Raw genomic sequence first — 13,558 nt, 5'->3', positions numbered from 1 at the left:
GGGCAGTCCTGGGGCCACACTGTCTTTGGATTTGGATAGCTCTGTAGGAAGAGGAGCCAAGAAAAATTCTTCCTATCTGTGGTCCTTCACAGTGGTTAAGAACAGATAAAACCTTTACAGTGACCCCATGAATGGTTTTCTCAGTCCATGATCATCCTGTCAGCAGAAAATCAAAGCTATTTCCTGGGAAATAGTGACAGCTGATCCTTGCTGGCCTAGAGACTACCAGGGCTCCTGAAGGCCTTTACCTGCCTTAACTTTAATCCATCTTCAGAAGTCTCTGTCTGGCAGAGTGTATTTGACCTCAACCTCCCCACTCTGTGCAAGACTACTTGGCAGCACACTGTGGTCTTTGTTCAAATCAGCTTTGGTGTTTGCTCACTGAACTTCGTTTTGGTTTTGCTCAAGATGGCCTTTTTTCTGTCATGTGGAATTTTCTGTAGGCACTCAGTTGCTGCTTTTCTCTCCATGCTCTTCCTCTATATTCAGGTAGCTGCATGGGAGGGACACCACACCATTTCTAGGTTTGATTTTTTTACATTTAAAGTCTGAAGATCTTGTCTAGATCTCATCCTCAGCTGAACTGGGCTAAAATCAAATGGTTAGGGGGCGAGGCTGAACTTACAGGAGCTACCTCGTATGTTGGAACTGGAAAGGTGAAGAAAATCTTATTAGTCATCAAGCAACTTTGTAAGAAAGTGGACATTTACATACCTTGAACAGAAGGCTACTAAAAAACGTTAAAGTCCCTCAGGAGGAGAGAGGGATGCTTCTGTGAGTGGTACTAGAGGTCTCCTCCAGCAGAGTCCAGGAGCCCAAGCCATGTGTACATTTATCCAAGCATCCTCCTCAAGCTGGGGCTCTGTGCCTCAGGACAAGCTGCATTGTCTGCCTCAGTCAGGTCACTCTGGCAGGCAGAGGATGCTCAAGCTGAACTTCTTCCTAAGAGAAAAGAATCCAGAAAGAAGAGCTGGGGTTTTCTTGTGGCTTTTGGTTTTGTTCTGCTGATCCTTTCTTGCCTCAAAAGATGAGACAAGGGTGGTATTGCAAGACCCGGCAAGCATAAAGCAATTGTGTTCACATCCACAGGCCCATTTGCACAAATCCCCTTGTGTGTAACTATTTGGGTTTGAGAAGTCAATGAAGACATGGTTTGAAAATGCAGCAATGAGAACATCATGAGCAGATGCCAAAACTTTCTTTTTTCTATTTTTTTACAGCACATGGTTTTGAATTGAGTGCTTGTGTATGTTTAAACAGCATTGCCTACTCAAAAGTAGTCTCCCTGGAGCTTGAAATTTTTTGTTCCTATTTCTTTTTACATCAACTAGTTTTCTGTCCTGTGTTTTGTCTTTCCTTACTATTCCAAGACCTTCCCTATTATTCTTGAAATATAAATGACATCTGCAGCCCCAAGAATGCTGGGCTACACCCACAGAATTTACTTTATCTAACAATCTGCCACTAACATTTTGAGAATCCAGCAAGACAGAAAAAGACTACCTCCCCAAACTGCTATTGTACAGCTGTCCTTAAATGAACTGTATGATATGATTTCCCTTTGCAACACTGGTGAAGAAAGTCCTCAATATTTTTTCTCACAAATCATTGTAGATGTACTTATCTAAGATATCTTGCCATGACTGTGGACCTTTTTGTGCTAAAACTGTCTGTTGTTTTCCAGGCTTCCTTTGAAATTGCTATAAAACCTTTCATATTTATGAATATTTAATATTTTTCAATTTTCTTAGCCAATGTCTACATTTATTAAGTGATAAACATCCACTTTGGGGAATATTACTGGTTATATTGCTTGTGCTTTGGAAATAGAACTGTAGTGGCAGTCTCTCAGTGCATTGTCAGAAATAAATGTGATTTGTGGCTAGACCTTGCTCGTGGCTGGCGATGGTGCATCAGCTCCACCACTTCAGAGTGGTTCCCAGAAGTGATCTGACTCAGGCCCTGTGCTGAGTCACAAATCCTCCCCTGCTTCCTCCTTGCTTGCACAAAGTAGTAGTTTTCTTCTGAACTGTATTAGCAGAAAAAGAATTGCTTCCCACACCCCTGGCACTGCCTTAAGGATGAAAATGTATATTTTTTTGTGTATAAGAAGGCAGAGGAGGGATGGTCCTCTCCTTTCCCTTTTATTCCTGCTCACTTCTAGGAGGTCATTCATATGAGACTGTGTCTGCTCACAGCCCTGGTTCAGGCACCCCATGATGTGGGCAAAATAGATCCCTGAAAAACCAATGGAAGAGTGAACTCAGGAAGAGTACTCAGAGTAAACTGAACTACTAATATGATGGTAACAGGAAACTGGAAACTGCCCTGTCCAGCAAACCAAGCTTGATCCAAAATTGAAGACACATTAAAATTGTGAGAGGGGCTCTGCTTGGCAAGGCCTGAATGTTAGTTCTGAGACCAACATCCTAAGAATGTTTTAAGCTTTGCCTGCAGAACTCAGTCATGACATGGCCCTTCCAAAGCAGGCAGCAGGCAGAAGTCTGAGCACAGAAAATGGGCTCAGATGAAAGGAAACTCAAACTGAAAGGTAGCAGTGTTTGAGTGTCCGAACACACTGTCCCTTGGACAAAAGCTGCCAGCTGCTGATAATTGCCATGGCACTCCTAATGTCCAAATAGCTCCAAACAGTGCATTGACTGCTTCAAGAGCAGGGCTTCTGATCACTCAGTGTCCTTGCAAATAAAATTAATTGTAACATTGGTGGAAGTTAAATGTTCTGGAAGTTAAGAAATCACAGCCCCCGGTGTGGTCAGTGAGGATGAGGAGGGGTGAAGCAGCCCCAGGTGTGGTCAGTGAGGATGAGGAGGGTCAGGACAGCCCCAGGTGTGGTCAGTGAGGATGAGGAGGGTCAGGACAACCCCAGGTGTGGTCAGTGAGGATGAGAAGGGGTGAAGCAGCCCCAGGTGTGGTCAGTGAGGATGAGGAGGGGTGAAGCAGCCCCAGGTGTGGTCAGTGAAGATGAGGAGGGGCGAAGCAGCCCCAGGTGTGCTCAGTGAGGATGAGGAGGGGTGAAGCAGCCCCAGGTGTGTTCAGTGAGGATGAGGAGGGGTGAAGCAGCCCCAGGTGTGTTCAGTGAGGATGAGGAGGGTCAGGACAGCCCCAGGTGTGGTCAGTGAGGATGAGGAGGGGTGAAGCAGCCCCAGGTGTGGTCAGTGAGGATGAGGAGGGCCCGGCCCTGCTCAGGGCTGCTTTCAGGGGGGTTACTGGGTACTGTACCTTTCAGGGGGGTTCCTGTACCTGCTGGAGGGGGTGATCCCCGGGAATCTCCCAAAGGACAGCAGGGACAGCATTTGCAGGGCAGGGGGAACACCTGGGTGCTCCCGGGGCATTGCTCAGGTGTGCCAAGGGACAATCCCTGTGCCCCAGAGCAGGGCAGGAGAGGGCAGCAGCACACCTGAGCAGGTGGGGCAGCAAAGGGAAGATCCTTTTTCTTTCTCTTTCGGATTTCATCTTCCCAGTCCCATCCCAGTGCCTCCAGTCCCTCCCTAGTGTGCCCCAGGGACCCCAGAGTTTGAGGGGAAATTTCATTTTCCATTGTCTATGTTTAAATTGCAGGCGATCTCCCCTTCACCTGTGATTTTAAGGGTATCAGTTGAAGGAAAACCAACCTTTTCCATGATTTAAAGGTATTACTTGAAGAGGAATTGTTGTTTTCTAGTTTAATGGAAGGGATAACCTTTCTGATGCCATTTTATGGATTTGAAAATAGGGAAAATCTTCTATTTTCATCATCTTAAGGCTTAAATTGCAAGGGAATCCCTGTTTTCCCTTGGTTTTAAGGGTTTAAATTTTGAGGAAATCCTCCTTTTCCAGTATTTGAAATATTTAAATAGAGTGAGAAAGGGAAGAAAAAGAGAGAGGAAAAATGGCAGGAAATGTGAGGTGAAAAAGGAGAGGAAAAAGGGTGGGAAATATGAAGGGTACAAAAGGACAGGAAACCCAAGGGGAAAAGGATGAGAAATGTGAGGTAATCAATACTCATGCCCTAATTAATTGGGAATTTATGAACACTGTGCAACAGAGAGGAGATATTATCTTTTTGAGAAAAAACATGGCAGAATCAGTCTCAGAAGATTTTTCAGGTCTGAAAGTTCACAATCTTGAAAAAAAAAAAAGGCAAGTTAGGTGTTTCTAAGAATTGTTTTAATTTTATAGGCATGTCTTTCTTGAGAGGAATTCTTTATTAGCAAAACTACCATTCATTTCCTTGGATATGTTTCACAAGGCAACAATGCCAAGTGCATATCTGCAGCTGGGTCTTTCTCTTGTGCCATCTTGCTAAACATTGGTTGAAATCCAAAAGAACTTGTAAGTACACAATGGGATATGTAGGTAATCCCATTGCTTTAGGTGCAGACATTCACTTGCTCAAAGATAAAGCACATTCTTCAATAACTGCCTGAATCGATGAGCCAGCAACCAGCCCCTCTCATCATCTTCCTGAGAGAAAAACACAGCACCATGTAATAGCTCTAAAACACCTGCAGCAGCCCTAAAAGTGCATTTCCCATAGCTTTGAGAAAGATCAATGTTACTTGGTATAAGAGTTTTTCCTTCATTCTTCCATGGTCTCTCTTCTTCCCAGCTGTATTTGAAACTTCTGGGTTAATGCAGAGCTAAAAAGGGCTTGACCTGGTGTAAAAAGCAATGTTTTTCCCATGTAATAAATATTTAAAATGTTTTATCAGTGTAAATAAATGCTAAATTCTGTGAGCCCGGGGAACGGCATTAACATGTTTTGCTTGCTGAAACATTTATGGAATCAGTGTCAGCCAACAGAACAGAGCCAAGAGGACTTTTTTAAAGGTAAACTGAAGTGCTTTTAAAATAAATACTGAGAGTTGTTTAAGATCTTCAATTATTAACAGATGCAAAGTGTGGGCTGAAAAAGTGCAAACAATCCCTTTCGTTGCACTTTCCCTAATCCCTGTGCAGCTCTCTGTGTCCAGCCTGGAGTGAGCTCCTCAAGGCAGATGCTTTACCTTAACAGATGTCTGCAGAGAGTCCAGCACACAAACAAGTAGATTTAGAATGCCAAATATTTGAAAACCCTTTATTTTTATATTTACTTCTCAGTACTTAAGTTCAAGACCCTGTGTTTATGGTTGGCCAGTGCTGACATTGCCAGCCTCTGCAAGCAGCACTGTAAAACCTTGGCTCTGCTGTAGAAAGCACTTATTGGCATCACCTCCTTTAAGTCCAGAGGCCAGCTCTGCAGTCTGGTCAAGTCACCAGGCACTCTGATTTAATTACCATTATCAGCTGCACAGCTCAGTGCTAGAACTGCAAGCCTTACCTCCACAAGTGAGAAAAAAATGCCAAAGATATGCAATGGTGTGAACACCCATGTGGGGTGACACCTATGTGTTGCACCATGCACACATTTAGAGCATACATGAGCTGGGACAGAGAAATCATTCTTTTATAAGCTGAACTCTCTTTTCTTCCTCTGCACAGAGAAAGAGCCCATAAAAGTGTAGAGAATTCTCACCATTGGTTAGAAAAGTCTTTGTGGCTGCTTATAAGGGGGTGGTTCTCCTTGATTTACTCTGATCAGGAATGCATCTGCACCTCTGGAGTTTCAGAACACAGATTTGATGTGTTTTGAAGCGTGTGAGGTTTTTATTAAAAAAGTGGCTCTGTTCTGCATACCCATGGTTCTTCCCTCCTTTAACCCCTCCTCATCCCCTCTCCCAGTTCTCCCCTTTGCCAGTACAAGGAGATTTCTGAGTGCCTGTGCATGGTTCCTTGTGCCATTCCTTGCAGCAGCTCTTTGTGCTGCCTGACAGAATAAAGCAATTTGCAGGCAGCAGCTGTGTTGCAGCAATGAGCTCAACAATCAGCCTGGTGATGTGCATGGGTCTCTTGCCTCTCTGCAGGTAGCATCCATTACATCTCCTGAGGGCATTTGTAAAGTTGCCATATAATGTTTTTTAGCTTTTAGAAACTCTCTGAATACTTTGATGGTAACATATTTAAGTCTGCCAATTACTGGAATCATCTGGATTTAAAAACAGGCTGTGCCCTAAAGGGATACTGCACAGCACACACATCAATTCATGCTAAAAGCATTCAGTACCTCATGTCCTCTTCAAAGCTGGCTTATTATCCTCAAGAAGCTTTTCTCTAAACTGGCAGAAGGTGCTGTACATCTTCTGGTGGTACATGCTCTCCTCAACCATCTAAACATCATCTCAAGTTTATGGTGCAAACCTTTGTTTTCACAAACACTGCTTTGTTAACACAAAGGGCATTGCTCTGTGCAGATATTATCTTCTTTGGACATCTGCAGTAGGCTGAAGCACTTTCATGGTATTAATGAAGCTGTTTTTAAAATGAGAGAGCTTTTTTGTTTGTCTTTTTGTCTGTCCTCAGTACCCTCTCAAGAGTACTGGGTATAACCTACAATGAATGTTAAAATTAATTAATAATAATAATAATTAAGGGTAAATTACATAAAATCTGGTGTTAGAACTCTTAACCTCATAAGCTTGGCTACATTTTTGATTAACAAGACTCCTAAAGTCACTGAAAAGGGAGGCCTTTATTTGCTTTTGTGAAGATTTATTTGAAGCAACAAATATTTCATTCTGCAAAGTTTGTGGGGGTTTTTTTCTGGTTTGCAGCCATCTGTAGTCTTTTAACTTTCTTGACTGTTGCACCTTGTTTGGGAGAAGGTGAGACATTGTTTTAATTTTCTGGGGAATGTAACATTCCTGACCAATGCAAAGAATTGGAGCAATGCTGGTGTTGACTCCACTTCATTTTTGGTGCATATTTAGAATTGGTAGACTGAAAGATGTGGGAATTTAGAGGAAAAGGCTGACTGCCTCATGTAAACACAGCAATTTTTTTTCCCCCAAAGATACTGCTTATTGAGAAAAGCACCCAGAGGCAACTGAGCAAGCAGAGTGGCCCACTCCTGTGCAGGATGTTTTGATGCTGTCAGTAATGTGATTCATGTAGGAGTCTCTGAGAAAGCCAGAATGTTTCATGCTGAATGGCATTACCTTTGGATAGATAGCTGAACCACCTGTAGACACCTAAAAAAGTGTTCTGACATCTGAGAGATGCTAGAATCCAGCCTGTATTTGCTAGCAGCAGTGAGGGATGCTGCTGGCCAGGGCAGCTGATGCCACATTTGGTTGTTTCTGCTGTGTTCCATCACAGCTGTAGAGCAAAGGCAGTCTCAGCCTTAGCTGTAAGCTGATAAGTGGATTGTCTTCAAGGGAAAGTGCTTGTCAAGAGATGTGTCATCCTCATTAGAAAGTATTTAAATTAGTTTGGGAGAGGAAAAAAAAAGTCTAAGATCTTAGATGATAGATTTTAAAAGTTATTAGTTATCACAAGCTCTCTTGGCAGATGTATAACAGACATTTACAACTCATGAATCACTTTTTTCAAAAATCACAGCTAATACCAACTTCTCTGAGGAGATGACAGCATTTGCAGGAGACATTAATGACTTCTGGCTCTCAGTCATTGCAAAATCATGAGCTTGTAATTGTTCTGATCTGGCTATTTGTAGACTATAGATTTCTAGAGGCCTCTCAATACTTCCATCATTAATAACTTGCCAGTGACAGTGATTGCCATCATTCCTACTCAAAGTGATAACTTTAAGATCTTTGTAAATGCAAATCCTTACTAAAGGCTTATGAGGCTGGCTTTATTATTCTGGTTTTACAAAATGAGGGGAAGGAGACAGAGGGAGGCACATGAATCTGCAGCTTGAGTCAAGTGCATCTGAGGGTACAGCTGCTTAGTGATTTAGAAAACTTGTAGACAAGTCACCTTCTCTGGGCCATTCTGGGAATGTTTAGCTTGCTCATGATTAGGGCTTTCAACCTTAACAATCATGTAATCATAGTTTGCTTATATCCATTTCTGGGCAACCTCTGTTAGAAGGTGATCCATAAATTTTGGGACAAAATCAGCACTGCTGGTTCTGACTCTCCCTTTATTGAAACTGAAGTTAAATGAGGTGGATGTGGAGCACAGGAGGATCCTAAGAGGGCTGGGAGCTCTCACTCAATAAGGGTTTGGTGGTTCTTGGGAATTTCAGGCTCTGCCTGGGACTGGATTGACTTCTGGAAGCCCCCAGCATCAGAGCAGGGACATGACTTCAGTTTGCCACCTCTTCCCATGCTCTGGAGTGCAGCTCTGTGCACCCCAGCATTTGCCCTCTTGTGTGTATCATAGTTCTTGTCCCTCTTCAGGCTTGTTGTTCCTTGTTTTTCCTATACTGTAATTCTCCTCAGCACCATGTGTGCAACACCTTAGGTTTGCTTTTCAAGAACAAACAAGCTAGCTGATATATTCCCTCCTCAGCATGGGGGTGTTTCGGTGACAGGTAAGGTAATACCTGTTTCACTTTGGTCTGTGATCTGGAAGCAGTGGTAAATTCTTGAAATGCTGGGGGGTCATCTGGAGGGAGGTAATCTGTAAATGTACATCTTTGCATCATCACAATAATGAGTTAAACTGAGGGGGGAAAATAAAACTGAAACACTACTGTGCAATTTATAGCCTCTCTGAATTTTGTTCTCTTGCTGATAAGTGCTTCCTTCTGTTCTCTCTGCAGGTCTCCAGGTGGTTTTAAATTCAATTATCAAGGCCATGGTCCCTTTGTTGCATATTGCCCTGCTGGTGCTGTTTGTCATTATTATCTATGCCATCATTGGACTGGAGTTATTCATGGGGAAGATGCACAAGACCTGCTACCATGTGCAAGGGGGACTGATAGGTAAGGGGAGCACACACAGACAAGATTCTCAGAGGGAGGCTTCTCCCATGTGTGACAGAACATTTCTTCTGGCACAGGAGATGGGTGGCTGTTACTCATTGCTCACTTCTTAGGGGTTTCACAGTTTCTCTGCTGCAGATTGAGCTATGCAGGACACGGTGTCACAGAAATGAACACTGTGTTAATAATATTTTATTATTAATGTCATACACAAATGCATCTTTGTTTTAAACCAGTATCGTTGTAAAGGAACACATAATTCAGGACAGTATCTTTTTTTTAGTCACAGGCTGCAACTTTGGTTACAAGCGTAACCAGAAAGAAAATAAAATTATATTAATGGGAAGAAACTTTTTTACATCAAATCCATCATGAAATTTATTTATTTCATATTATTTGCAGAAAGAAATATTCACAATTCAAAACAATTCAATCATGCTGTCACTCATGTAACTGTCTGTTAATTTTAGTTTGATTTATAGATCTTGAACAGCAAATATTTCTCATGTGGTAGAAGATATTAATGCCTAGTACCCAGTTCAGCTCATAAGAAAACAGTGTACAGCAGAAAATTTTTTCAAAAGTTCAATATTTTTTGCTTTTATAATGTTGGCAGATTTCATTTTCTGGACATGATGCTAGAACTATAATGAGCTGTCACTGTGGTTTGCATCTTTAAAGTGGGTGTATTTTTCTTCATTCTGTCTGGAAGTATTTACATTACAGCATCTAATTCTGATATTACTGTTTCTGGCATTCTTTCGTGATCAGAATGTGATCACAATTTTGGAAAATTACATTGTTTGCCATATAATAAGATGAGAAGCAAACATAATTACCCACTCCCCTACACGTACATACATACCTGCATCTGTTAAAAATGCAGCACTAAGATCTGAAATCTGTATATTTAAAAAAAATACATTGCAGAAGTTACTGTGCTTATAAAAATGTTTTCTGGAGCATTCTTTATATACCAAAGCATTTGGTTTGCTTTGTTGTATAGATTGTCAGGTCTTTGAAAACACCTGTACAGAATAAAGGATGGATAATCAAGCAGCAGACCTGGAGTTTCTGAGTGCCACTGGGCGACTGATAAAATGCCACACATCATCTAAATGCCAAAAGAGCAGAGCCCCAGACACTCCCTGCTGTAATTCAGCAGTGGCCCATTGCCACATCAGCCTGTCTCCTGAGCACTGAAGCCTGTCTGCTGCAGGGGCTCAGCCTCCTCCAGCAGTGCCAGTCAGTGCTGTGCCTCCCAGATTAACCCAGATGCCAGGTGGAGAATGCTGGCCATGACACTCAGCCTAATGAAACATGATAGGCTTGATCTGATACTCCCTGTCATGTTGGAAGGCATGAATTCTTCCTCACAGGAGGGTATGCTTTGGCGGGGGGGAGGGAAAGTTCATCTCTGTTTTGACTATAAAATTTGACAGCTTGGCTATTATTTTTTGCAAAAAGAAAGTGAAGCTCGACAGCGAGCAGTTGCCTGTGTATTCCTGAGAAATCTGTCAAACTCACTGTGAAATACATTTGTTGAAATCTGATATCCTTCACTTGCTTCTCAGTGTGCCAAATGGTTTCCTTCAGCTGTTTTCTCCCCTTCTCTCCTTTAAGATACACCTGCAGAAGATGATCCGTCCCCGTGTGCCCCCCAGTCTGCCCACGGGCGGCAGTGTCAGAACGGCACCGAGTGCAAGGCGGGCTGGGAGGGACCCAAGCATGGCATTACCAACTTTGACAATTTTGCTTTTGCCATGCTCACGGTGTTTCAGTGCATCACCATGGAGGGCTGGACAGATGTGCTCTACTGGGTACGTATCTGAAAATGCCGGGCTGAGTCCTGCTCATGCTCACAGCTCTGTTGAAACTTGGGGGCTTTAGCTTTCTTGCTTGTTCTCTAGAGTGAAGGCATGGTTGCTAGCATGGAGCTTGAATTAACTCAGCTTACTGCTCAGTAAGGTGGAGGGGTTCTCTGGTGCAACGAAACCAAATGTAAATGTTGACTTTCCATTGATGTTTTAATTTTGAATTATGGCAGATGGCTTATTGATTTGGAGGTTTGCAATGTACCTTGGTTGAGGAGAAAGTCATTGAAAGACCCTCTCTGCAGGAGTGAAACATCTTGTACATCTCCAGATTATTGTTGTAGAAGAATTTGTGACAGACAACCATGTGCTCTACCCATGGCATTTGTGTCACAAAGGCACTACACTGATCAGTTTATAGGTTTTATAAGAAAGGCCTCACAAATTCCAGCAGTCCTCCTGATTATGGCTTTTGTCATAGAAGAATTTATTCTAATGCTGTTAGCTCTGATTCTGGTATCAATCATGCTCGTATGTTTAGTCAAAATATGATATTACCTGTAATATAAATGGAGACTCATCTTGTCCTGTAGCCTAATTCTGGGCATTTCCTCAGCTTTAATTTGTACCTTTTAATTCCTAATGTATTGGGAAATTCACTGCAATACAATTATACTGCAGGAGTTAGCACTAGGTTTAGCTTTCACCAGTAAATCCTAGATAAATGTGTTTCTGGATACAGCTCTGGCTATTGGCTTTTGCAGCAGTATGTCATGACCTAGGTCTTTCATTCATTCACAGCACAGTCCTGTCTGTGTAAGACTGACCCAGACTCACACCAGCTTGTAAGTCTGGCATGTCATGACACACCTGGATCTCCAGATGGAAGGACGTGTTAAAATGCATGATGCAGTTTGACTTGAGAAGGCTCAAAGCGCACAAAACGATAATCTGGACTGAGGCAGCTTGCACTGTTAGTCAACAAGCTTCTCTCTTAGACCTGAGCCTAAAGCTGCCTTCTACCCACAAGTGATTTAGAGTTTGCAAGATTTCCCTTTGAAGATTTAGCTTATCTGCAAAGGATGGTCTCTGTGTGGAACAGCTAGAAGTTGTCTCTTTATCTTAAGCTTAGATTAGAATAGTGACTATCGCTTCTTTTTAATGCCTGAGATAAAGGGCAGAGATCAAACCACAAGGGGAGTCTGGGTCTCAGAGAGAAAAAAATTGCCATTACTAGAAAAGAGGGTATAGATTAATAAAATAGTAAAGAGCAGAAGTTAAAGTCAGAAGAACAACTGAGTGAAATGACAGTTCAGCTATGGCTACATATAACACACCTGCATTTTACCACATTTAGCTCATATTTCTCCATGCTGTGTGTAATAGAGAGGATTTATTTACAGGGGAATGGGAGAGAGTAAATGATATTAGAAGAAGAAATGAAAATATATTTGGCCCTGTTTACTATTCAGAATTGTGAAACTTCTCCACACATTATCATCACTTTCTCCAAAGACATGTGCTATGAAAGACCCTTCCAATTCCACCCTTTAGGGCCCATGTGTCATTTTCGTGGCTTGATATGAATCATTTGTAACTCATTATCAGTTATCTAATAACAGGAGCCAAAAGTAAATACTCACTTCCAAGAAATTTTCTACCATGACTGCAGCAGACAGTCTGATTTTATGGTGTCCCTGCAGCAAACTGGGTTTTAGTCGTGCCTTTTGTTTGGTATTCAGCCAGCTTTTTTTTTCACTGATTTCCTGAGCTGTTCTTTTTTTTTTTTCTTTGGAGACAGAATGCTGAACTTAGACCTTAAATTAATACAGATGGATGGTCATTATTTTTAGAGGCATGCATATAGTGAGCCTTTTAGATGATGGCATTGTTAGAATGCTTGCTTTGAGAAGAGCAGAAATATTTGTTATCAACAGTTCCCAGTTATTCCTAGACAAGACTACAAATGATAAGAGTTAGCACTGCAGAAAAAAAAGACAGTAATTGAGGAGGAAGGAATTTATTTCATAAAGGAAAAAAGGTATCACCTATGTTTGAAGATCAGAAAATACAAAGTTTGAGTAAATGCCTGAACAGCTGAGCTGGCAGACATTCTCGGTTAAGCTGCTGGAAACAATCCTAAGAATACAATTGTCCCATCTGACTTTTGCCTCTTTGTGCTATATGGACGAAGCAGCCAGAACTCAGCTCTGAGCAGTGTTTGCCTTTTGGTAAGGGAGGTGTCTGAGGTGTTTCCTTCTGCAGAGGGGTCTGTGCCATGCTGGGGGCAGGTGTTGCTTGGGCATCTGCTGCAGGGCACACCTAGGAGAAACACTACTGCTTTTATAGTTATATGTAGAAACAGTCTCTAAACACTCACCCTGCCATTTCATGCAATTTCCAACCATATTTATTGTGGTTTATACAGTCAGATCCAGAGTCCATGACAAGGGCATTCCAGCTTAATTTAGCCAGATCAAAAGGAAGAGTACTCTTGATGGTAAAGGATAGAAAAGATGCAACGTTTCAGTTGCTGGAGAAAGAATTTCAGTGAGGTAGGATACGAATGTCTACCTTAAATTTACTGTGAGCCACTGTTTCCTTACTGCAGTCTGACTCATACACAACTTTATTCCCTGGTCTTTGCCTTTTTGGCTGAGGAAGAGTGGACTTGTCATAGCCCATTGGGAGCTGCATCTCCACAGGGTGCAGAGATAGGAGACTATTCTCTTCTCAGCTCTGAAAAATCTCCTGAAACCACAGTGAGGTCACAAAAATTAAATTTTGCTTTTTAAGGGTGTAAATCTGCACAGTCATTTAAATTAGAAATACAGAGTTTGTTGTCCATTTTAAACTGAAAGTACAAGTAGAAAAAGAGTGTAAGAAAATTTTGGCTGCAAATTGGACGGTTTTGCAGACAAAAATTTTAAGTGATGATTTTCAGAGGTCATTCATTACACTTAACAATGTAAGC

At 42.0% G+C, this 13,558-nt stretch overlaps 1 protein-coding gene across 7 annotated transcripts in view; it reads left to right on the top strand.

Annotated features, from left to right (window-relative positions):
• The window catches only part of CACNA1C (calcium voltage-gated channel subunit alpha1 C), a 416,899-nt gene that overhangs the window by 240,353 nt on the left and 162,988 nt on the right, over positions 1-13,558 (top strand). For all 7 annotated transcript variants that reach the window (XM_077178180.1, XM_077178176.1, XM_077178177.1 and 4 more), the window contains exons 6-7: positions 8,609-8,770; positions 10,394-10,590. In XM_077178180.1, the coding sequence (XP_077034295.1) occupies positions 8,609-8,770; positions 10,394-10,590 (359 nt within the window). The remainder of the gene's footprint in view (positions 1-8,608; positions 8,771-10,393; positions 10,591-13,558) is intronic.

This window comes from Agelaius phoeniceus, chromosome 5 (assembly GCF_051311805.1).
Source record: "Agelaius phoeniceus isolate bAgePho1 chromosome 5, bAgePho1.hap1, whole genome shotgun sequence".
NCBI lineage: Eukaryota > Metazoa > Chordata > Aves > Passeriformes > Icteridae > Agelaius > Agelaius phoeniceus.
This window is presented reverse-complemented; position numbering and strand designations above follow the sequence as displayed.